This window comes from Nuphar pumila, chromosome 4, assembly GCF_984573655.1.
Source record: "Nuphar pumila chromosome 4, dmNupPumi1.hap1.1, whole genome shotgun sequence".
Lineage (NCBI taxonomy): Eukaryota > Viridiplantae > Streptophyta > Magnoliopsida > Nymphaeales > Nymphaeaceae > Nuphar > Nuphar pumila.
This window is the reverse complement of record NC_143252.1, coordinates 113,481,173-113,504,607: the sequence shown is the minus strand read 5'-3', so window position 1 is coordinate 113,504,607 and position 23,435 is coordinate 113,481,173. Positions and strand designations below refer to the sequence as shown.

Sequence of the window (23,435 nt, the reverse complement as noted above, 5' to 3'; positions counted from 1 at the left end):
ATGGAGAATTGTTCTCCTACTACGGCACCCATACTTAAAGGGGATAAAATGAGCCTCAAGGATTGTCCTCAAACTGAAGAAGATAAGGCATTCATGAACCAAATACCATATGCTTCAGTTGTTGGTAGCTTGCAATATGCACAGGCCTGCACCCGACTTGACATATCCTATGCAGTTGGGGTTCTTGGCAGATTTCAGTCTAATCCAAGGCATGTCCACTGGACAACTGCAAAGAAGGTCATGCTGTATTTGCAAGGGACAAAAGATTATATGTTGACCTACATGAGATCGAAGCACCTTGAAGTGATTGGCTATTCAGATGTTGATCTTGGAGGATGTCTTGATAGTAGAAAGTCTACAACATGATATATCTTTATTCTTGCTGGTGGTGCTATTTCTTGGAAGAGTGCAAAGCAATCCACTACTGTTGTGCACACCATGAAGTCTGAATTCATTGCACTTTTTGAGATAACGTCACAGGCTATCTGGTTGCGGAACTTCATATCTGGACTCAAAGTAGTTGAATCCATTGGGAGACCACTTAGGGTATATTATGACAATGAAGTCGTTCTGTCCTTTTCCAATAACAACAGGAATACTACATCATGCAAGCATATGGAATTGAAGTACTTTGTTGTCAAGGAAATGACTGAGAATCAACATGTATGTATTGATAATATTGGTACCAAAGAAATGGTTGTGGATCCTCTTACTAAGGGTTTAGCCTCAGGATTATATGCTGAACATGTGAAGAGGATGAATTTATCCATTTCGTTGTAATCAGATACATAATTTTGTATATGTGATCACATGTTATGCTGTAATAAAGGTTGATTCTTTTAATTTATATTGCATAAAGTTATCTATGTAAATAAAAGTTTGTTGAAGCAATATAAATTAGACCTGAATAGAATTAAAGGCCAATCTATTCAAATTTGTAATTTCAAACCATTTGAGAATAGCATATTTTTGTTCAAGTAGAAAATTGTTAGTTGTTTAGATTTGGATTGGATCTAGATCCATTTACCATAACTAACAGTTATGGACAACAAATATGCGTCTGTTTTGAAATGAGGACAAGTCCCACACGATTAATCGTGGGCTCATCTCTAACTGATAGTGAGTTATGAGAAAGCCATTTAATAAATACTTGTCTGGTTGAGAGCAGGTAATACAGTGAAGTGATTATCCACAAGATTGGATCTTTCATACGGTAAGGGTCCTTGCTTTATTTTCTCTTTTTGTGCTGTGGATCACCTGATGCACAGAAAAAACTAGAGGAGAAGACTCTCCAGTTTCGTTCAATCGACAGAGTGGCAGGAACATCAGGTACATGCTCCTTTTTTATTTTGTTCAAATGTACTGTTTTGTTTTGTTTCTGGGGTTCGTTTTGACACCCAACATGCAGCCCCTTTAGATTTCGTGCCATCGGAGACTGTGGAGATCGAGGTTGAGCGCGGTCCGACCTTAGTACAGGAGGTGGTCTATGAAAGTAGCATTCACTACTGCAGGCGGTGTGGGGTGATTTTCCATTCAGCGGAGAGGTGCCGGCTCCGACCGATATAAGTGGGGAAGAATTTGGTGGCTGAAGAAGAGGGGTGGAAACAAGTCAAGGTCGCTCGGAGAATGCAGAGGATATTGCAAAAAGAGGGAACATGCAAGAAGCATGACAATCGGTTCAGGGTACTGGAGGAGGTTCCTCGGGATACCGGAGAGGGAAAGAAGGAAACTGAAGAAGACGATACGGGAGAGACGAGGACCATCGAGAGGTACTCGGAACGAGAGAGGGGAGGCCACGGCGGGAGAGCAACATTGGCCATTGTCGTCGGACATGGCCATTGCCGATGCCGAGATCCCGACGGAGATAGAGACCGAAAGCCCTGGTCGTGTCCCTGCTCCGGGGGACACAATGATCCAAGAAGGATACGATGAGGAAAAAAAGGTGGTGAGGGCAGGCGTGAAGGGACAACAGACATGCCTTTGCAAGCTGAGTGTAAAAGGACTTGATGAGGGGGAAAAGGCGGAAATGCCCACAGGTTTTAAGAATAGCCCCAAAATGACTGAGCCGGTAATTGGATCAACTAAAGGAATTTGAAAAACAAGACACGGGGATGCATATTTAAAAAAAAAACAAACAAACAATAAAAGGCTATTTTTTTTGAAATTTTAATGTTGAAAACATACTTTTACTAAACTAATACTTAAAAACATTAAAAATATTACACTAATATTAAAATATTATCTATACGTGTCGTGTCCCTTTATAAAAAAAGGGACATGACACGTATAAAAAAGGGTCGCAATCCGTGATTATTAAACTGCAACCAGCAGACCGAGTTTGGGCAGTTGGCATTTGTGGACACTCAAAACTAATCCAAAACTAGGTGGGCCCCACCTCCATCCCTCACATCTTGGGCTAGTTCGGTTCAAAATCACTTTGCTCAAGTTGGGAGCCGAGCTTGCAAGGCATTGTCCAGACTCAGTTCGGTTTTGAGCTCGAGACGAGCCAAGCTTAAACAAGTTTTATTAAAAAAAAAAAATTTGCGGATGGACCCCACCTCCATCCCTTCAATTACGAATCAGTTTTGTAAATCCATTATCCCACCTAGGGATGCATACGAGCCGAGCTTGGGCTATTCAAACTCAGTTCTGTTCAAAATCACTTTGTTCAAGCTTGGAGCGGAGCTAGTAAGGCATTGTCCGAACTCAGCTGGGTTCTGAGCTCGAGCCTAGCTAAGCTTAAACATGTTTTATTAAAAATAATTTTTGCTGATGAGGGATTTGATCTGAAAAAAAATTATACATACTAAAAATTCTCAACAAAAAAATAAAAACTAACGATAGTAACAATATAGTTATATTTTTTTTTTCAATGATGTTATATATATGGGGTTTGCAATGAATCGAGCCCTATCGGGCTCGATAAGTCATTCAAACTCGGCTCAATAGCTCGTCTCATTTACGAAACGGACGAGCCCGAGCCAGGTACGCATCCCTAGCTCCACCTTCCTGTTTTCCTTCACTTTTATCCATTTTTTTTCCTGTGGGCTATTTCTCTCTCTCTTATTATCACTCCTCCTCTCTGCGTCTCTTGCTCTAACTGCAGATATCTCTTGGGAAAACCAAACCCTAACCTTCTTGTTCTTCCTCTCTCTCTCTCTCTCTGAGAAGATATTTTATCCAGAGTTCCTCTGAGCGATTGATGGACTGTTGCCTTCCCTATGCCTGCTTAGCGAGGACGCCGAACTTCGCTCGCGAGCGATCAGGCGTCGCCTTCGTCGATCTCGAGACCTGTAATCGATCGTTTGCCGGAGTACGACTGTGGAAGCTCGGTTCGATCGCTTTCTCCGGGTTCTCGTCGTGTTTTCTGGTTCGCTTCTTTCTTTCGATTGTGTTTCTCGTTGGATCGGATGAGTTTGTTTGGGTTATATGAATCGATGTTGTTTGGATGGGTGTTTTTGAGAGATTGGAATTGTTGAGCTTCCTGTGATCTGATCCGTTTTAGTTGACCTTGCTTTTTTCCGAAATTCGCTTCTGAAACACAATCAGTGTATGTTTTTATGATTTTGTTCTGTTTTTTGAGCCGTAAAAATCCTGATTTTGGTTGTTTGTTTCGGTTTTAGGGTTTAGTTCCGAGGGACGGAATTGGGGGTTATGGCGGTAGACCGCTGTACGGTGATTCAGCGAATGTGATGGTTCCGTTTGCGAGCGCTGGAGTCAATGAGCGCGAATCCGACGCCGTAGCTACGCCGCTGGAGCTGCAGTCTCCTGCGGGGAAGTTCTTGAACGCTGTACTGCAGAACCAGCGCCACATTTTTGCTGCTGCTGCTGCCGAGCAACTGGAACAGTTGGCGGAAGATAGAGACGGAGCTCTCGCTCGCAAGAGGAGTAGTGAGGGCACGTTCGAGTGGGGCCTTCACAGGTTAGTATGATATGTTTTGCTTTCATGATTGCGTTTGTGTTCTTTAGTCATCTGGAGACAGTTGAGCATGATTTGTGGTGAATTTGCTGAACTTGCCTAAGGTTTAGTTTCTGCACAGAGCTGGTGATTTTGATTTTTGATTGTTTCTTTTTTGGGTGCGTGGTTTAAATGTCCTGCCGGAATCTGAAGATTCAGATTGAGTTAGATGCAATAATGGAAGTCTTATTTGTATTGTGAATTTTTTATATCCCAATAACCGAAGAATTATGGTAGTAATCTTGTTAAGATCTTAATCCACAGTTTCTGTTCATCTATATTTGCTAGTTTGGCTTGTTGATTGTGTTCGTTTAAATAATTATGATTCGGAATTAGTTTCTTTTTGGGGAGCTTTACCTTCTGAAGGATTGACATGTTACCAGGGTGAAGTTTGGAGGATCAACTGGCAGTAAACAAGAACTAAGATAAAACCAAAGATAAAGTATGACGAGAGGAGGAGGATGATTCGGTGCTTGTCGCACTTTGTAACACCCCGATCTGAAACCTCTGGAGTCTGAGTTCGGTTGGTATTACTTTCGAGAGGAAAAAAGTATAAAGTTTACACAGAGAAAACTTGGCTAAATAAAAACTTTTCATTTTATTCTCATAATCTACTTTTTCCTTACAATGTTCATCATTCATAACAAAAGAAAAGCAAATACATTTTATTCAATGACAAGAAAATAAAATATACCAAATACTCTGTCGAAAAAAGATAAGGGGAACCTACAGTTGTAATTAACAAAATGGGGGTGAGTTTACAACCCAGTAAAAAATAATTATAAGTAAATAAACAATTAACTTACAACTGTAGTGAGCTCTAAGCCCCTAATCTTAGTTTAGTTTTCGACACACCACACATGTTTGTATATTTTAATTACCCTCATTATCAATCTCGAATACTCTCTCTCACACAACTATCACTAGGTTGACTATACCGGTCATAGCCGTCTATGGGCGTAGCAACCCCGTAGAACACCCCAATTCTACATGTTGGTCAGACAATGAACCATACACTTTCAGTGGTCCCCGGACCACCAGACACTGCAGTGAACCACCACTGGGACCCTACCGGTAGCTAGCCGGGAGGTCAAGCTCTCGATCTCAGTATGGTTCATGCTACATCCTAACCATGATGGTTATAAACCATCCTTGGTCCTCCAGAGTCCCAAACCCAGTGTGAGTGTAACCCTAAGTCGTAACTAAGTTCACACATTGAACCACATTCTCAAATTCGTAATGTACTCGTTCTCTCACGAGTGATGTTGTGATTGTGACTAATCACAAAATCTCATTCTTAATCTCATGATGACCTTAGGACTCACACCTCTCTCACTTAACATGCAATGATATAGTGTCTCTACATCGTTAAATCACCGGTGGCCCACTCTTCGTGATGGCTGCATTCTAGCCGCGAACCAGGTAGCCCTTACCACAGGTCGCCACTTTCGGGATTTAAGGGGTCATGGATGCTGAACTCAAAATATCCATTCATACAACATGAATGAACTAACTGGGACTCTAATGTAAGCATGGTCTCATCACAATGCATGACATTTAACGATCATATAAACATGCAATCACAATTCAATTCCTCCCTGTCATGCATGACATATCACAATTAACATGCATATCACAATAAACATGTATATAAATTAACTTATAATGTCAAGCATGAAATTTATGCATGTCATGGTCTCACTCAAAACTATCACGCCAATCATATAACATCTATAACACTACAATAACAAGCAACGTGAAAAATGTTTATTCACATCTAAAATTACTTATAACATCCCTTACCTTAACAGTGAATCTTGTGCTCTCTCTGAAATCACGCCTCACGAATTCTATCAGTGTGATCTGGTCATAATACAATATATTCACATTAATACGCAATACTTCTTACCAAAATACCCTTTCCCGAATTTACTCAAGAAACCTCGATTTCTGTATCACTGTTTTTACTGAAATAAATGGACTAGTAGATTCCTCTCTACAATACGAGTCCGACGCACCAAATCTCACTTGATTCTGAGTTCTGAGTGCAAAGTTATGTTCATTTTACTGAAATAGATCTCGGGTATCCAAATGGATATTTTGGTCATTTCGGATTGCAGTATAACTCTAGAATTACCCGATTCAGATCCATCTGTGATCTGGATCCAATACAATTCAACTTGATCCAAGACAGTCTGGCTGGATTCAGGACAGTCTGACTGGATCCGAACCTGCATGTCTGGATCCAGAACATTCAGACTCCATCTAGATCTGTTTGACTGGATCCGGGATAGTCTGACTGGGTCTAGACCCGAGACTGATCCAATTGAATCCAGAATAGGTCTGGTTCAGTTCAGCTGGATTTGAACCAAGAACCTTGATCCAGCATGACCGGACCGATTCAATCAGATACGGTTTGGATCAAATCGGTTCGGCTCAAACCCGATTCGGTCTGAATCGATTCCCCATGAACCGGTTTCATCCAAACTGGTTCGATCCGGGTTGACCCCAGACCGACTCGGTCTCTTTTAAAAAGAGCGAAAGGGGCTGAGCCCCTTCCGATTCCCAGGTGCAGAGGGGTCGGCCCCTGCCGACCCTCTCCTTTGCTCCCATCCGGGCACGGGCCGGTCGACCCCCCCTCTCTCTCTCTCTCCCTCTATCATCATTTTTTTTTTCGTTTTCCTGCAACTCGCTGGCAGCAATGGCTGCTGGCCTCCTATTTGCTCGGAACAGAAAAGAAGAAGAAGATGAAGAGGGTGGAGGCTTACCTCGCCGCCGTCGCCGGTAAGTGCCTCTCTCTCGATGTAGGGTGCAGAAGGAGGGCCTGCGTGAGGGTTTTTATAACCCTCACGCAGGGTGAGGGGTTGAGGATAAACCTCGCCCCCCCTCCCGCGGATTTCAGGGGTGAGGTTTATCCTCACCCCTCTCAAATTTTTGAAACGGTTTTCCCAAATGGGAAACTGTTTCTTTTGTTTTTTTTAAGGCTTATCCCCTCCAGCGTCTTCGCCGGAGGGGTTTTTTACACACTTTCTCATGAACTAATGTTTATGAAAGCTACGGGCATGGTCCTAGGGTTAGTACATTATGTGATCATGTAATCACACAAACAAATTGATATGATTTATCCTTTTGATTTTGAATGCCTATATGGACTTTAAAAGCATGTGTAAATCTCCTAGTTATTTGTTCCCTACTGTTAGGATGGATGAGGACCATGCATTAGCCTTAGCCCTTGGTTAATTGAGTATGTTCATCAAAGTAGAAGTAAACCATTGATTTATAGGGTATTAGGGTGCTAGGAAGCTCCATGGTTCTCTATCTCTGGCAACGAGGATACTGCTCATTGGGCATCTGACCAACCCTCTGCCTCTCTAGCTATGTCACAGGGACTCGGCAAACAGGGTGCCGCACCTGCGTCGTGTCCTGCGTCGACACGACGCGGGTGCGCGTGTGGTCAACCCGACCCTGGGTGCGTTGACCGCACCCAGGGTCATTTGTGTCCAATTTTTGTATTAAAAAAAATAATAAATAAAAAATAAAAAACTGACCCTGGGACCCGCGCCGGGGGGGGGGGGGGGGGAAGCCCCCGGACCCCCCTTTCTGCAAGGGCAAAAACTTTGAATCAGGCTCCACAACTCATCAGCTCGACCCCTCCCCTACACAAAGAGGGCGCAGGGAGGGGGCTCGACCCCTCCTCTGCACAAAATTTATATATATATTGCCGCACCCCCGCACCCAAGTTTTTTGAAAGTGCTGCACCCCCACACCCGCACCCATGTGACATATCTCTCTACCTTCTAATATCACTTATGGAGGAACTGTGGCTTGGGAAATGATTTTCTTCAATTCTCTAGTGAGGAGCAGCAAAAACAGGGTCTGTTCCAATAATAACATTTCCAAGTTATGTAACACAGACTCTTCTAACATGGAACCACACCCACACTTGGACACAGCTTTCTTTGTGTCAGGTGAAGTCAACCACACTGAGGTTTATTTCTGTCCAAAAGTAGATTCAGTTAACCCTAACCAAGTCCAGTTTTATCTATATTATATATATAAATACATAAATACACACACACACACACACACACACACACACACACACACACACACACACACACACACACATATATATATATATCCTCCTTGCACCCCTGCACCCAAGTTTTTTTTAAGTGCCACATCCGCACCCGTATTCGCACCCGCACTTATGTGACATAGTTTCCAAGTGACTGTGGGTTGGCATTGATAGCTAGCTCATTTTGCCAAGCACTACTGGCAGTGTCAGTGTGGGCTAGAGATGGTGTTTTTTGGTGGCCGGAGTTCAACATAGTTTGGGGAAGGGGAGCTTCAACAAATCCAGTTCAACCTTTGCCTGATTTGGTAGTCCTGGGTATGGCTGCAAAACGTCTAATCAGATTAAAATATGGGTTAGATTTGGATCTGTCTGAATTTCCTCAAGATTGGATTTTGACCACACATATGATTTGGTACCTGAGATTGTCTGATCTGACCTGGTCTACATTCAAATGGCAGGGAGGTGATTCGAACTGGAGATTCTGGCCTAAAAGACTATATTCCATCGGAGTGCCACATCTGTTGTGGAAAAAAAATTCATATTTTCATTAATTGTTGGACCAAGTACTTGTTAAGATTTACATCATAATTGATCTGATATGTTCCAAATATGACTTTCGGCTAGTAATTCATCAGGCTGGATTCAGCTTGAAGTGTTGCAAATCTCTTCCAACTTATTCAAGCCCCAGAGTCCAGAACACAGATTTTCATTGAAAAAATTTCAGGAATTGATGATGCATTTGATAGTTGGATTCTTGCAAGTCTGCTTTAGTTCATTAAATTACGTTGGACGTGTAATACTCAAGGTGTATGGCAGCATGGCATGTGACTCTACTCTTTTGAATCCCGGGAGATAGACAAAGGATCTGTGGTAAAGCATTTCATTCTCCTTTTTAATACCATAATCAAATTGGTCAGTGAATCTTGTATAATTGCTGTGTTCTTGTAATCTTCAGATTTATTGAGCTTAGATTCTGCTGATAACGAATGTATGGAATTATGAATGTCTATGTGATTACCTACTCAGTCCTATCGTAAAGGTCTTTCTTGTTATTGAATCTGCAAGGGGAGAGGATTTTTGTCTTTGGCTGGAGAACTATGTTTTCAGTGTGCATAATTTAGAAATTCATTTCAAATATCTGCCACAAGAGATGGTAGTCCTAATTCCTAAATCGATGGCTGGCTAATAGGTAACTGCTTGGCAGCAACTTCAGTGCGAGTCGGAGAAATCCTGTGCTGTCTGGCATGATAATGATGCTACTTTCATGAAGGTGGTGAATTTGGTTATGAGCATCAATGTGGATCGTTGAACAGCTAAACTGGCTATTTTACAGCATTACTCCTTAAAATCCTGTATTTTGTGGTCTTTGGCCTTGGGTAAGTATCATGTACTTAGTGTGTCATTCATAGGCCTAAGCTGTGTATGTTAAGGGCATACAAGAGCTAGTGAAAATACGATCTGTAAACTTATCACATTTAGAAATTGTGTTTTCTTTTTCACTTGTGAGAATGAAAAAATATGTTCATGGAATGCAGCACCTGTTTGGAGACGGTAAAGTTCTCTCATGCTAAGGTATGTATTTTTTCACGCCTCTTTTAGTACTTCTCTTCAAGGCTTACTATTATACTCATTTGTCAGCATCACATGGTTGGGTTCGTGCTTATAGAACTTCCTGTTTGCTCTAATTAGCATATTATAAAGTTTTTGAATTCCTGAAATTATCATATACTGTTTCAATGCTGTGGTTTGGACCTAGTTTGTCTGAGTATATTGAAGCTTGTGAATTTGATTTCTGAATAATCAGCCAATGATTGTTGCTTTTTGTGCATTCAGTTTTCTTGTCAGAAATTCGAGTTGAAATGCTATATGAACTTTTAAATTGTCTTGCTGTGTCATTGCTTAATTACATAATATTGTTATGCAGTAGGATAGCCCAACTCAAAGAAGAAGAATGCAAGATGGCTGTTGAGGAGGTCATGTACATGTTAATTGTTCAAAAATTTTCAGAAATCGATGTCCCCATGGTTCCAAGGATCACCAGATGCACCAGCAATGGAAGACTTCACACATGGCCTTCGAAAGACAGAGAGCTAGAATCTGTTCACGGATGTGAAATTCTGGAGATGGTAGAAGAACACATCTGTAGGGTCCTTGGTCAGCGAGCGAAAGCTGCCGTCGCTGATAACTGGACTGTAACCAGGATCCACAGGCTTCAACTTGGACAAGTTTATGCAGCTTCAATTTTGTATGGTTATTTTATTAAGTATGCCTGGCGGAGACACTGCCTTGAGAGTAATCTGATGTGTATGGGCGATGATTTTCCAGTCACCTGTACCATCCGGCTGCCACTGCCTGGTTTCTCGGCTGGAGCATCGGATGATGAGGTTATTGCCACTGCTGCAACAGCAAGGCCTGAGCATCGTTCTACCTGTGCTTCTCCTTCGGCATATCAGCATCCAGGAAACGTGTATAAGGACACCTTAAAAAAATACGTTCTTTCATTCGATATGGAATCGTTGCAGAGATGTGCAAGTTTGAGATCAAAGGAAGCAGTGAACCTGTTGCAGAAACACAGCTGGGCACTGTTTGGTCTGTCTGAGAAAGGTGTTGGTGTATGTGGAATTCAGGATGATGAGGTACTCACTGTGACATTTTCCAGCTTGAAGAGGTTGCTATTGGAGTCTGTTGCTTTCGGTTCTTTTCTGTGGGACGTGGAAAGCTACGTCGGTTCTGTGTACAGATTAAAAGAGAACTGATAGGTGGCTTTGTGCCTCTCTCTAACTTCAAGTTTCAGGTAAGTTCTTAGCTTATTTCTCGAAGTTGGGTTTTATCTGCCAATGTACAGTGTAAGTAAATCGATGTGAATAGAAATTTTCTCACAGCGACTGCTGTTTGTGTGTGATTCCATTCTCTTGCTTGCTATTTTTTAGGTGGGGAAAGGTTTTAGAACCAGCCAATCGGATTCAATACAGTTATTTTGTGATTGTTAGTTCGAAATGCTTCACCCTTCTATTTCAGTAGGATGAAGTAACGGACTCAATCCTAACTGAACCTTGGCCAGTTGTATATTTTGAACTATAGGATTTGTGCGAGGGTGTCAACGGGTTGGACCTTCCCTGGACTCAGATCGAACTCAGACGTGCTGCTACTGGGCCCAATCCTGGGTCTGATCGGGCCTACCAATGGAAAACCGTACCTGGTTCCTATAGCAATTACTTAGAATAATCTTTTTGTTATGTTTGCAGATCACGATTGGAAGTGAGAATGGTAAGAAAAATGCAAGTAGGAAAGAAAAAGAATGACCTCTCCAGCCATTCCAAATGATAGAAATTTTTGAAACTATAGTTTTTTTAAAATGTGATTTTTTACAGAAAAAAATCTTCCACCTGAGGGGGTGGGTTGGATGAATTTTTTCTATCAAAAATTCTTTTTGATTAGGGAAACCATTCACCTACAATACATCTCATTTCATGAGCTTCTATAAGAAGAGTTTCCTCCATCTTTTATCTTCCTACTGCCCACCACCATTTTCAGGTCTCTCTCTCATTTTTCTCACATTTTTCATTTCGATTTTCTCATGCTACACAAGCCGAAATTTTTTTATTTATAAAAGTTATCATATCAATGAGATACATAATGAAAAAGTTTTGATATTTTCAAGATACGCTATATTTTGAAAATTTCTTTATTTTTTCACTATTATATGGGTTTTTAATATATCATGATAAAATCATAATATTTTTATAAAATATCACCGACATTGGTCACTATGCTTTGTCCATTAAACTGGCAACCTATATATCCAGTGTTTTAAGGGCGTTCAAAGAGGGGTTAAAGCGTCAGCCTTTAACGCTTCTATGACAAAGAAGCCCCAAGAAGGGGTGGGCAACGTGCCAGCATGGCCCGGCCTGCCCATTAGGCCCGTGGGATTAAGCCGATCGGGCAGGTAATTATATATATATCAAGAAAAATAAAAACCTACAAAATACAAAACCTATTAAATGAAACATGTTATTTGATTTTCATGATTTTTTGGTGTTTTTTCAAAATTCTGACCCTATAGATATGTTCAACATGATTGATTTACAAGAAATTGACACTTGTATCATGCATTTTGGATGAAAAAAATGGTATTTGGAGCCTCAAAAATTTATGAAAATTATAAGTTGTTGATTTTTGAAACCTTATAAAAACCTATCCATGCATCCCAATCAAATGTTCCAAGAAGTGATTCCTATAAAAACAAGCATATAGATCACCATATGTATGGTCAGAATTTCAAAGAAACACAAGAAATTCATCCAAGTCCAATAGCATATTTCATTTAGTAGGTTTCCATTTTCGTATATATTTTATTTATATATATAAATCAAAGTTCACACACACATATAAGAAAATATATATATATAGAGAGAGAGAGAGAGAGTAGTGCGTAGGTGCTTGAACATTAGGCAGTTGAACATGCTGGCCTTCCATTGTGCGCTTGATGGACGACCAACATCAAAAATGAGTTTTTCTGTCAAACAAGCAATAACGGCGATAAAAGTCGCTGCTAAAGGTCAATAGCGCCGACAAAAATTACCGTTAAAGGTCAATAGCTGTGACTTTTGTCACCGCTATTGGTCGTTTGGAAGAAAAACTCATTTTTTATGATAATTTTTTTTTACGCTGGCCGTCCATCAAGCGCGTCCAGCATGTTCATGCACCTACCTCTTTTCCTATATATATATATATATATATATATATATATATATATATATATATATATATATATATATATATATATATATATATATATAAAGGCTTAATTTTTAGGTAACAAACTGTACATGCTTGCTAATCTTGCCGAACCTTGACGATCATTTCACCTAGTAAGACAGGGAGGACCTTATATGCCTTGACTAACTGTTAAATATCATAACAGTCAACCCAACTAACAGGTGTTGTGTGACCTATCAATTCATGAGCCTACTGTGAATATATTGTAGAGTAGATAAACTACTTTGATATTTTTGGTTTGAAGTTTTCAAATATTTGTTTGTGGTTGATTGGCTTATTGCAATTTAAATTTAACTATATAATTTTTTTTCTAAAATTTGCCAACAACAATTTGTAAGGTGTGGTGCTTAGTGTCTTATTTCTTGTTAGGGGGGTCAAGAGTTCAAGGATCATTGTACTGAATAAAGCTTTTACATTAAAAAAATTCTGTTGGCAGCCCTATACATCTACTATCAAACTTTATTCATGCTTTTAGAATTGGGGAAAACTAATAATTTTATTTCACCGGTTATAAGTGTAAATGATAACTTCAAAATATGAGTTGGTTATAACCCAAGAATAATGCAACGTTAGTTTATGATTGAAGTAATTTGATTAAATAATAAGAAAACTTTGGTGGACATTTGCTAATTCTCAAACGATTGGTGTGCACATGAATTAGACCCAAACATTTAGGAGATTTAAAAAAAAAAATCAATTTTAGTAAGCCGGCTCAGTTCAGGCCAAGCCAAGGCCAAATTTATGGACCCAGTGCCCACTTCTAGCCTCAAGATGTGGGCCTCTTTATTGGAAATGAGGCCTACCAAAGAGGCATATGCCTCAAGGCTTAGGCCTCATATAAGAGGCTTGGGTTTTTCACGTGTTATGCTTTTACTATGGGTTGCCATCACTTTTAGTTTTTTTAGTTGACATTTAAAGCTAGGGAAAGTTTCTACTTATTGAGTGTTAAAAAGTGAATGATAGAAATGATAAATGTAATGTAGTTTTGGGGATTAGTTGCTTAAGAGAGATCAAAGGTTGAAACCAAAGGCAAGGTTCCTCTTTGTTAGGGAAGAAGACAAACATGAAAAATCAATGTTTTTTCATCTTTAATCTATTCTAACTTTTTAATTTAAGTGTTTCATTTTCAATCTAATATTTTTCTTTATTACAAAGTCATAAATTAGAAGCTTACTAGTGAAGTACTCTTTTACTTTTAGTGCGTGTATATATATAGGATTTTTTTTTTTTATGACGAAAAACCCTGGTTGGAGCCCCACGACCACCTTGCCTTGCGTGGTCCACCTCTAAAAGCTATGAACACACTCGTGTGCCAGCAGAGTTTGATATGGTGCCTTCATCTCAGCACCCTCTTAACCCCTCTATTGGACCATATAGATCACATCTGTAACATTTGATTTAAGAAAAAAGTGATGTCTACTCATTAGTTTCTTACCTTCATTAGTGCCAATATTTGCCCTTTGCCCTATATATAACTTATATCTTGTTATACGTTGAGGCTTAAGCCTCACTCATAAATTTCAAAACCTCTTATCGCCTTTAAAAACCTTGTCTATATCAAACAATAGTTGTAATGTAATATAAAATTCTGCTTATAAGGGGAGGGTATCACTGGTTTAGAAGGGAAGGCCCCCGCGATGTAGGTGACAGAGGGAGTGTTGTGTTAAGTAGTTTTTTTCAACCGAAGCTTGGGTGCCACCCGCAGTGTTGTTTTGGACATTAGAACGGGCTTTCAGCTTGAAGGGTTCGTTTGATGCCCAAGGGAAAGTTCTAACTCGGGAAACTTTTCCAGGGAAAAAAGTCATGTGGTCCACTTTTCCCCGCAATATCCCCGCCCCGCCCCACCTCATCCCCGTTTGAACCGGGGATGGAGGACATGAAACGGGGATGAAAGCGGGGTGGAGGATAAAATCCATCCCCGCCAGGGAGGCGGGGCGGGGGTGGAGACCTTGTCCCCCGCCCCGCCCCACTGCCATCCCTAACCTATACTGATAACATAGAATTTTCTCACTTCACTCCGTTGACCCTGTACAACGACACTTTAGCTATTTTTTTCTTTAAAAGTTGGATATTACTTTTGTTAAGCTAATGAGTACTATAGGCCTCATAAGAAAATAGAGTTGGCACCTGCTTAGTGCTTACAAAATAGAAAATAGAGGGTTTTCATAAACCCTTAGTTTTATGTGTAAATTGGGTGAAACAAACGACCCTTAAATTTGAGTGTCACTTTGTATAGTTGTTATGAAGTTAAGGGTAAAATGAGTAGTTTTAAGAAGAAAAGTGACATAAGGGTCATGTTAGTAAATTGTTGAAAATATGTGCGCCTATGTGAAAAGTATGAATGTATAGGTGGTAGGGCTGGAAAACAAGCCGAGCCGCTCATGGCTGGCTCAGCCCATGTTCGGCTTATAAAAAACTCAGTTGAACTTGTAAAAGAGACTCTGCAAGCTGAATATGAACAACAGATACTCGGCTCAGATCAGCTGGTTAGCTATTAAAAAATATACTTAAACATGCACTTGATGACAACTGACAAAAAAAAACTGTATCATGTTCAAAACTGATTTGGTTAAAGCATATGACAAAATTGAGTGGCATTTCCTGAAGAAACCATTAAGAGGCTTTGGCTTTGATGATAGATAGAGTGAGACTATAATGCAATGTGTGAAATCCTCCATTTTTGGATGCTTAAAGAAGAATATAGAGAGATAGTGAGAACCTACTGGGACTGAAGGGTGAGTAGTTGCCCTATATACATGTTAGCTGTGAAGCTTGATGGAGTGAAGAATGGCCTCAAGGAATGGAACAACAACAACATAGGTTTCATTCTTTTCAAGATCAAGGCCATTGGGGAAGAACTTGACGCTTGCCAAAGGAATGTGAAAAAAGGAGATTAATTAGAACCAATATGGAAAGAACTCTATATGCGTGATGAGCTCCAAGTTTTGGCACATATGAAAGAATAAATGTGAAAGCAAAAATCCAGATGCCGATGTTTGAAGGAGGGAGACGATAACACTAATTTTTTTCATGCAGTAGTCAATAAGATCATTATGAAAAATCATATCTTGATCATCTTAAAAGAGGATGGCTCAGGAGATAAAAAATGAGGCTATTGTTTATTTCAAGGGATTGTTCTATGGAGAGGATATGCAAGGAGAAGCAATAGAGGACCAAGAAGAACCAACTGTGACCGAGGAAGATAACTTAAGAATGGACAAAAGAGGTTAAGGTGGAGGTGTACCAAGCTGTTTTTGAACTTGATCCTAAGAGTGCTCCAGCACCTGATGCATTTTTCAAGTAGATCCTTTTAGAAATTTTGGGCCATAGTGGAAGGAGACCTATGTAAAGCAGTTATGAAGTACTTCAAAACCGAAAAATTGCTCAGAAGAGTTAACAAAACTAATATAGTTCTGATTCCAAAGGTAGATGGGGCTAACAAGTTTAGTCAGTTTAGGCCCACCAGTTTATGTAATTTTGTATACAAAGTTATTAAAAAATCATTGTTAATAGGATAAGAGGAGTGTTGGAGAGAATCATAAGCAGTAACTAGATTACCTTTTTTAGGGGCAGATCGATTCAAGACAACATTCTCTTAGCCCATGAGATGGTGGACTCGATGACAACTGAGAAAAAAAATGTATCATGTTCAAAACCGATTTGGTTAAAGCATATGACAAAATTGAGTGGCATATATATTGGCTTTGATGATAAATGGAGTGAGACTATAATGCAATGTGTGAAATCCTTTCAGTTTGTGGTATTCATCAATGGTGACGCCAATGAGGAATTAGACAAGGGGATCCAATTGTTCCCTTGCGACTTACAGTGTACAGTTGCGCTTAGAGTCTGTTTTGCTTTTGTTGAGTCTGATATAAGCTGTCCGGTTCAGGTGAATCAATACCCCGAAGGGGCAGCCCGTATACTTGAACTGTAATAGCCTGCGGGCAAAATTGTTAATGAAGTAAATGCGTTGAGCTTTCTTTTGTTCACCCTCGTTGTGATTGCTTCTTGTGATTGCAATTTCTCTCCCTCTATTCTCTTTTGCTCTCTTGCACTCTGATTACAAGCTTCCGTGACCGGTAAGCGAGCTGACGAGTAGGCTTGCGGCGGTAAGGAAGGACCGTCGCCCCGCGCTGGCCCATTGAAGAAAATAGGCCCGTGACAAGTGGTACCAGAGCCCGTTCTCGTGCTGGGGAAGGGACTCTGGAGTCGGTGTCGACAGACACGCCGACAGGCTGCGATTTGTGAGCAAGACATCGTGGCGCCTTATCAACACTTGCGCAACACCAAAGGCAAGGCAGTTGCCGAAGCTGAGGAGATGGGTTCACCTCGGGGCCAAGAAGAGTTGGCTGCAACTGTTAACAAGCTGGTGGAAGATGTGACTTCGCATGATGAAGCGATTTCACGTGCATGTGAATCATTCAATGGATTGAATGATGTGGTGGCGAGCTTGCAAGAGCAGGTGAACTTACTAATGGGGCAGATCACTTCGTTGACGACTACAGTGACCGATCTTGAGTTGAGGAACCGTACGTTGCAGCAGACGGTGACCCTGAATGGCGAAAATGGTGAGATACCATCAAGGATTGATGTACCTAGACCCGCAAAATTCAATGGTTCTCGCGACAACAAGGCCATTGAGAACTTCTTGTTCCAAGTAGAAGACTACTTGGATATCCAGAATATGACCCTCGAAGATCTGAGGATCAAGGCTGCAGCGGCCTTACTTGATGGTGATGCTATCGCTTGGTGGAGGCGGAAGCGCAATGACATGGAGAGGGGTCAATGTGTGATAGACACCTTTGACGACTTCAAAGTAGAGTTGCGCAACTACTTCATGCCAAGAAATGCGCAGAGATAGGCTTACCGGATGGTTCGTGAGCTCAAACATACTGGTTCATTGCAAGACTATGTCAGAACGTTCTAGAAGCTTATGCTGGAGATACCTAACATGCCAGAAGACGACATGCTCAACTGGTTCATTGTGGGACTTCAACCATGGGCACAGTCTGAAGTGGAAAGGAGCAACCCCCGTATTTTGGAAGATGCATATGTAGCGGCTGAGCGCTTAGTTGACACTCAGCGCAAGCCTTTCACCCCATCAACCAAAGTTGGGAAGAAGCCTGACCACGGAGGCAAGAAGGATGAGCAGCGCAACGATAAAGGTGAGGCGTCGACACGCCATCAATCCGAAAAGAAACAGAACTACACAAAGCATAACAATAACAACAAGGGTGCGGTTGTGACATGTTGGTTCTGTGGTGATAGACATATCGCCCAACAATGCCCAAAGCGCCTTGTAAAGGACGACGGGCAAGCCAATGCTGCACAGGAAGAATGCAGCGATACTGAATGCAGCGACACTGAGACCATGCAACCGAGGATGGGCGCCATGCGATCGATTAATGCAACCAGAAGTTATGCAGCTAAAAGCATGCAGGTCAGTAAGGAACTCATGTACGCTGAAGTTATTATGAATGGAAAGTCTACTTCAGCAATGATAGACTCCGGGGCCACACACAACTTTGTCTCGCGGGAAGAGGCAGAGCGGTTGGGCTTGAAGCATGGGCCAAAGCAGAGGACCATTAAAATGGTAAACTCTGAGGCCAAGCCCATCCTTCGTGAAGCAAGGGATGTGGCTATTTAAGTGAGAAGTTGGGTCGATAAAGCCAACTTCTCTGTGGTGCCCCTCGACGATTTCAAGATGATTTTGGGTATGGAGTTTCTGCGAAGCCAGAATGTTATGATGTTGCCAAAATTCAACACGCTGACGATCATGGAGTCAGACCTGTCCCACACAGTGCAGTGCCTTACGCAGAAAAACAAGTCTTCAGTGTTGTCGGCAATGCAACTAAAGAAGGGTGTCAAGCATGGGGAGCAGACATTCTTAGTGGCAGTGCGCGCAGAGGAAGGGAAGGTGGAAGCAGCAGTGCCACCGACCCTAGCCCCACTGTTGGAGGAGTTTCGGGGGGTGATGCCCCCGGAATTGCCAAAGCGTCTTCCGCCAAGACGCGAGGTCGACCACAAGATTGAGTTGACCCCGAGAGCGAAGCCTCCTGCAATGGTTCTATACCGTATGGGGCCAGCTGAGCTGAAGGAACTGCGCAGGCAGTTAGACGAGATGTTGGACGCAAGCATTGTTCGTCCATCAAAAGCCCCATTTGGTGCCCCGTTCCTTTTCCAGATGAAACATGATGGCTCTAAACGGTTATGTGTAGATTACCGTGCCTTGAACAAGGTCACGGTGAAGAACAAGTATCCATTGTCATTGATAGCAGACTTGTTCGATCAGCTAGGCATTGCTCGTATCTTTTCCAAGCTAGATCTGCGATCGGGTTACTGGCAGGTGAGGATTGCCGAAGGTGATGAGCCGAAAACAACTTGCGTCACCCGCTATGGTGCTTACGAATTTCTAGTAATGCCATTCGGGTTGACAAATGCTCCAGCCACTTTCACGACTTTAATGAACCAGATCTTCTACCCTTGGACAAGTTTGTGGTAGTCTACCTGGATGATATCGTGATCTACAACAACAACATGGAGGAACATGCCGGGCACTTGCGAACAGTGTTTCAGGTGCTGAAGGAGAATGACCTCTGTGTCAAACGAGAGAAGTGTCTCTTCGGGCAGGAGGAGATCAACTTCCTTGGCCACGTTGTGGGGCGTGGTGTGCTGCGTATGGATGGGCAGAAGATAAGGGCCATCCAGGAATGGGTTCCACCAAGCAAAGTGCCAGAATTGCGGTCATTCTTTGGTTTGACAAACTATTATCGGCGTTTCATCGAAGGTTATTCCCTCATTACTGCGCCCCTCACAGATTTGTTAAAGAAGAATCGGGTATGGCTCTGAACAGGAGCGTGCCAAGATGCCTTCGATGGCTTGAAGAAAGCCCTAGTGAGGGAGCCAGTGCTGTGATTGCCTGATCATTCGAGACCCTTTGAATTCCACATTGATGCCTCAGACTTTGCCATTGGCGAAGTTATTATGCAAGATGGTCATCCGATCGCATATGAGAGTCACAAGATGAAGGATGCAGAGAGGCGTTACACAGTGCACGAACGTAAGATGACCGCCATTGTGTATTGCCTCAGGACTTGGCGGCACTACCTTTTGGGTGCCTAGTTCGTCGTCAAGACGGACAATGTGGCCACGAGCTATTTTCAGACGCAAAAGAAGTTAACGCCCAAGCAAGCTCGATGGCAGATGGTTTTGGCTGAGTTCGACTTTGCCTTAGAGTACAAGGTTGGAAAAACCAATGTTGTGGCGGATGCCTTGAGCCGTAGGGCTGAATTAGCTGCTGCGCGCGCAGAGCCTTCTGAAGTGCATTTGGAGCCGCATCCGCGAGGGTACGCAGCAGGATCCGACCGCACAACACCTTGTTTCTCTAGCGCAGGCAGGGAAGACTCGGCGATTTTGGCTACAGGATGGCCTCCTCGTAACAAAAGGGGGACGCATCTTTGTACCACGGTGGGGAAGCCTTCGCTGAGAGCTACTCAAGGAGTGTCATGATACACTATGGGCCGGCCATCCTGGTCAAGAGCGGACCTTATCACTCCTTAAGCGCGGCTACTATTGGCCGCAGATGAGAGACGACATTGAGGGGTATGTGCGGACATGCCTCATCTGCCAGCAAGATAAGGGGACAAACCAGAAGGCTGCCGGTCTCCTTGAGCCTCTACCAATTCCAGAACGTCCTTGGGATAGCATCTCCATGGACTTTATTGTTAGTCTGCCGAAGGTAGAGGGCCTCAGTTCTATTTTGGTTGTGGTGGATCGTTTCTCAAAGTATGCCACCTTCATCCCAGCTTCCAAGGAGTGCCCTGTAGAGAAGACTGCAAAGTTGTTCGTAAAGCATGTGGTGAAGCACTGGGGCATACCAAAGAGCATTGTGAGTGATCGCGATGCTCGCTTCACGGGCAAGTTCTGGCGTGAAGTATTTCAGCTACTTGGCTTTGAGTTGCTGTTTTCAACTAGCTTCCATCCGCAGACAGATGGACAAACAGAGCGTATCAACGAGATACTGGAGCAGTACCTGAGGCATTTTGTTAGTGCCAATCAGAAAAATTGGGTGAAGCTCCTTGATGTGGCACAGTTTTGTTATAATCTGCAGAAGAGCGAGTCTTCAGACCACAGTCCGTTCGAGATAGCCACGGGGCAGCAGCCACTGACCCCGCACACTCTTGCCACACAAGAAAAGGGAAGGTCATCATTCGCCTATCAGTTTGTTCGCGACTGGCATGAGCAAAATGAGTTGGCGAAGGCATTCTTACACAAAGCGGCAAAGAGAATGAAGAAGTGGGCAGACAAGCACCGTCGGCCCGCAGGGTTCCAAGTTGGAGACCAAGTGTTGGTGAAGTTATATCCTGGTCGCACAGGCATCTTCCGCGGGCGGCACCGCGGACTACTCAGAAAGTATGAGGAACCCTTCACCATCACAAAGAAGGTGGGCAAGCTGGCATACAAGCTGGAGTTGCCCCCAGACTTCAAGGTGCACCCGGTGTTCCACGTGCGCAACCTCAAGCAGTTCCATCCAGATGATGAAGACCCTGAACGCAGTGTGCCACAACGCGCTCCCATCATGCAGAGGGCCCCAGCAGCACAACGGGCCGAGAAGCACCTCAGTCAGATCCTTCGTCACAAGGTCAACTACTTGGGACAAGCGAAGAAATATTTGGTGCAGTGGGAGGAAACAGCGGAACCAACGTGAGAGCCTGCATTTCGAATGAACAGCCGCTACCCGGCTGATGTCAGGGCTTACCACGAAACAGATGGCGTCGAGGACGGCGCATGATTTGAAGGGGGGAGCATGTTCCCTTGCGACTTACAGTGTACAGTTGCGCTTAGAGTCTGTTTTGCTTTTGTTGAGTCTGATGTAAGCTGCCCGGTTCAGGTGAATCAATACTCCGAAGGGGCAGCCCGTATACTTGAACTGTAATAGCCTGCGGGCAAAATTGTGAATGAAGTAAATGCGTTGAGCTTTCTTTTGTTCACCATCGTTGTGATTGCTTCTTGTGATTGCAATTTCTCTCCCTCTATTCTCTCTTGCTCTCTTGCACTCTGATTACAAGCTTCCGCGACTGGCAAGCGAGCTAACGAGTAGGCTTGCGGCGGTAAGGAAGGACCGTCGCGCCGCGCTGGCCTATTGAAGGAAATAGGCCCGTGACACCAATGCCCCTGTCTCTTTTTGTTGGTAATGGAGATGATCCCGTTTCATGAATTGAGAGGAAAGATTGAGTCGAATTTTCTCAGTCGAAGTGAAAGGTTTCAAGTGGCACAACAATTTCTCTGTGGTTGATGCTTTTTTTCTTCATGCAGGATAAGGAAGACTTTGTAACTTTTTTACTATGATGGATGCCTTTGTAAGATAATTTGGACTCCAAGTTAATATGGAGAAATCTATTTTTGTGCATTTTAACCTCTCCCCAGCAAGGATCAAGTGGATTGCAGGCAAAGACCCTTCTAGTGACATATTTAAGACTTTCTTTATTTAAAGGGGCCCTAAAGAAGGGTATGTGTGGGAAGCTAGTGGAGACTTTCTATGCCAAGCTAGAGTCATGACATGGTAAGTTGGAGGAGGATATGTCACAATGAACATAACCCATGTATTTCACCGGTTTAAATCAAATGCCTAAAAAAAGAATCTATGTGTGTCTCCAAGAAACTTTCAAGCAGTATCACATGGTTGGAAGGGTGTGCGAGGTGGGGTTGTGACACTTATGGAGGGACTACAATGGGGAATTGGGGAAGGAAAAAATACTGAATTTTGGTTCAATCCTTGAATAGAAAAGGGTCATCTCATCGTGCAGTTGCCAGTTAACACTCAGCATATTATGTACAATAGTCTGTACAATATTCAAATGGGGGATGCCATAGACCACAACATTCACACGTGAGTATAGTCGATATCAAGGTAAGGCTACCTCCGGAGATTATGAGGGAGGTGGAAGGGCAAAATTAGCATCTTGAGGCCAAGGATAACCAGTGTTGTGAGAGGCGTATGCCTCAGTACATGAAGCTTACGCCTCAGAGACGAGGCGCACACTCAAGGTACTGAGGCGTTGCTGTGATGCGCAAATTGCCCCTCATCAACCTCCGACCAGTTGTGACCACCGACCACCGGAGTTGCTGTGCTGCTCAGTCTTCTCCGACCACCGGACGACCGGCATATCCCTCACTTCCGTACCAGCTGGGCGCGTGGTCCTTCTCCTACTGACTCCCCTCCCACCGCTTCACTTCCATACCAGTTGTGAGAGGTACTGAGGCGTACACCTTAGAGGCGAAGCGCAGGCTCAACTCCTCGCTTAGCCTCATCGCATTTAACAACCTTGAGGATAACATTCAGTGGAAGGCGAAGAGGATTATTGATGAGAAGTGTTTGGGACCTCGAAGAAGACATCTTCAAGAAAGTCTGGAACAGTAAAGTCCTCCCAAGACTGACAGTTACCATACAAGGATGTACAAGGATGGTGTTACTGATTAAATTATGATTTTAAGGTAATTCACGTATGTATGGTGAATTCATGTTTGTCTGCCTCAGTTTTTAAATACTTTTTTTTTATATTTATACAAAGAAACTGCTCCCAAGATCAGAGACCCAGCAGCATTGACTCTGCTTGC

General features: G+C 42.7%; 1 protein-coding gene and 1 pseudogene across 2 annotated transcripts; both read left to right on the top strand.

Moving 5' to 3' along the window:
- Positions 1-366, top strand: LOC149840652 (secreted RxLR effector protein 161 pseudogene; annotated as a pseudogene).
- Positions 367-3,095: 2,729 nt separating this feature from the next.
- LOC149840651 (UV-B-induced protein At3g17800, chloroplastic-like) lies at positions 3,096-11,093 on the top strand. Of its 2 annotated transcripts, XM_090004518.1 has the most exons (4): positions 3,096-3,370; positions 3,624-3,922; positions 9,961-10,830; positions 10,967-11,093. In XM_090004518.1, exons 1-3 carry the CDS (start codon positions 3,203-3,205, stop codon positions 10,790-10,792), a joined length of 1,299 nt encoding a protein of 432 aa, XP_089860644.1. In that variant the 5' UTR covers positions 3,096-3,202; the 3' UTR covers positions 10,793-10,830; positions 10,967-11,093. The 2 variants fall into 2 exon arrangements, with proteins under 2 accessions (XP_089860644.1, XP_089860643.1); XM_090004517.1 differs by lacking the exon at positions 10,967-11,093 and having other exon boundaries at positions 9,961-10,885.
- The last annotated feature ends 12,342 nt before the right edge of the window (positions 11,094-23,435 follow it).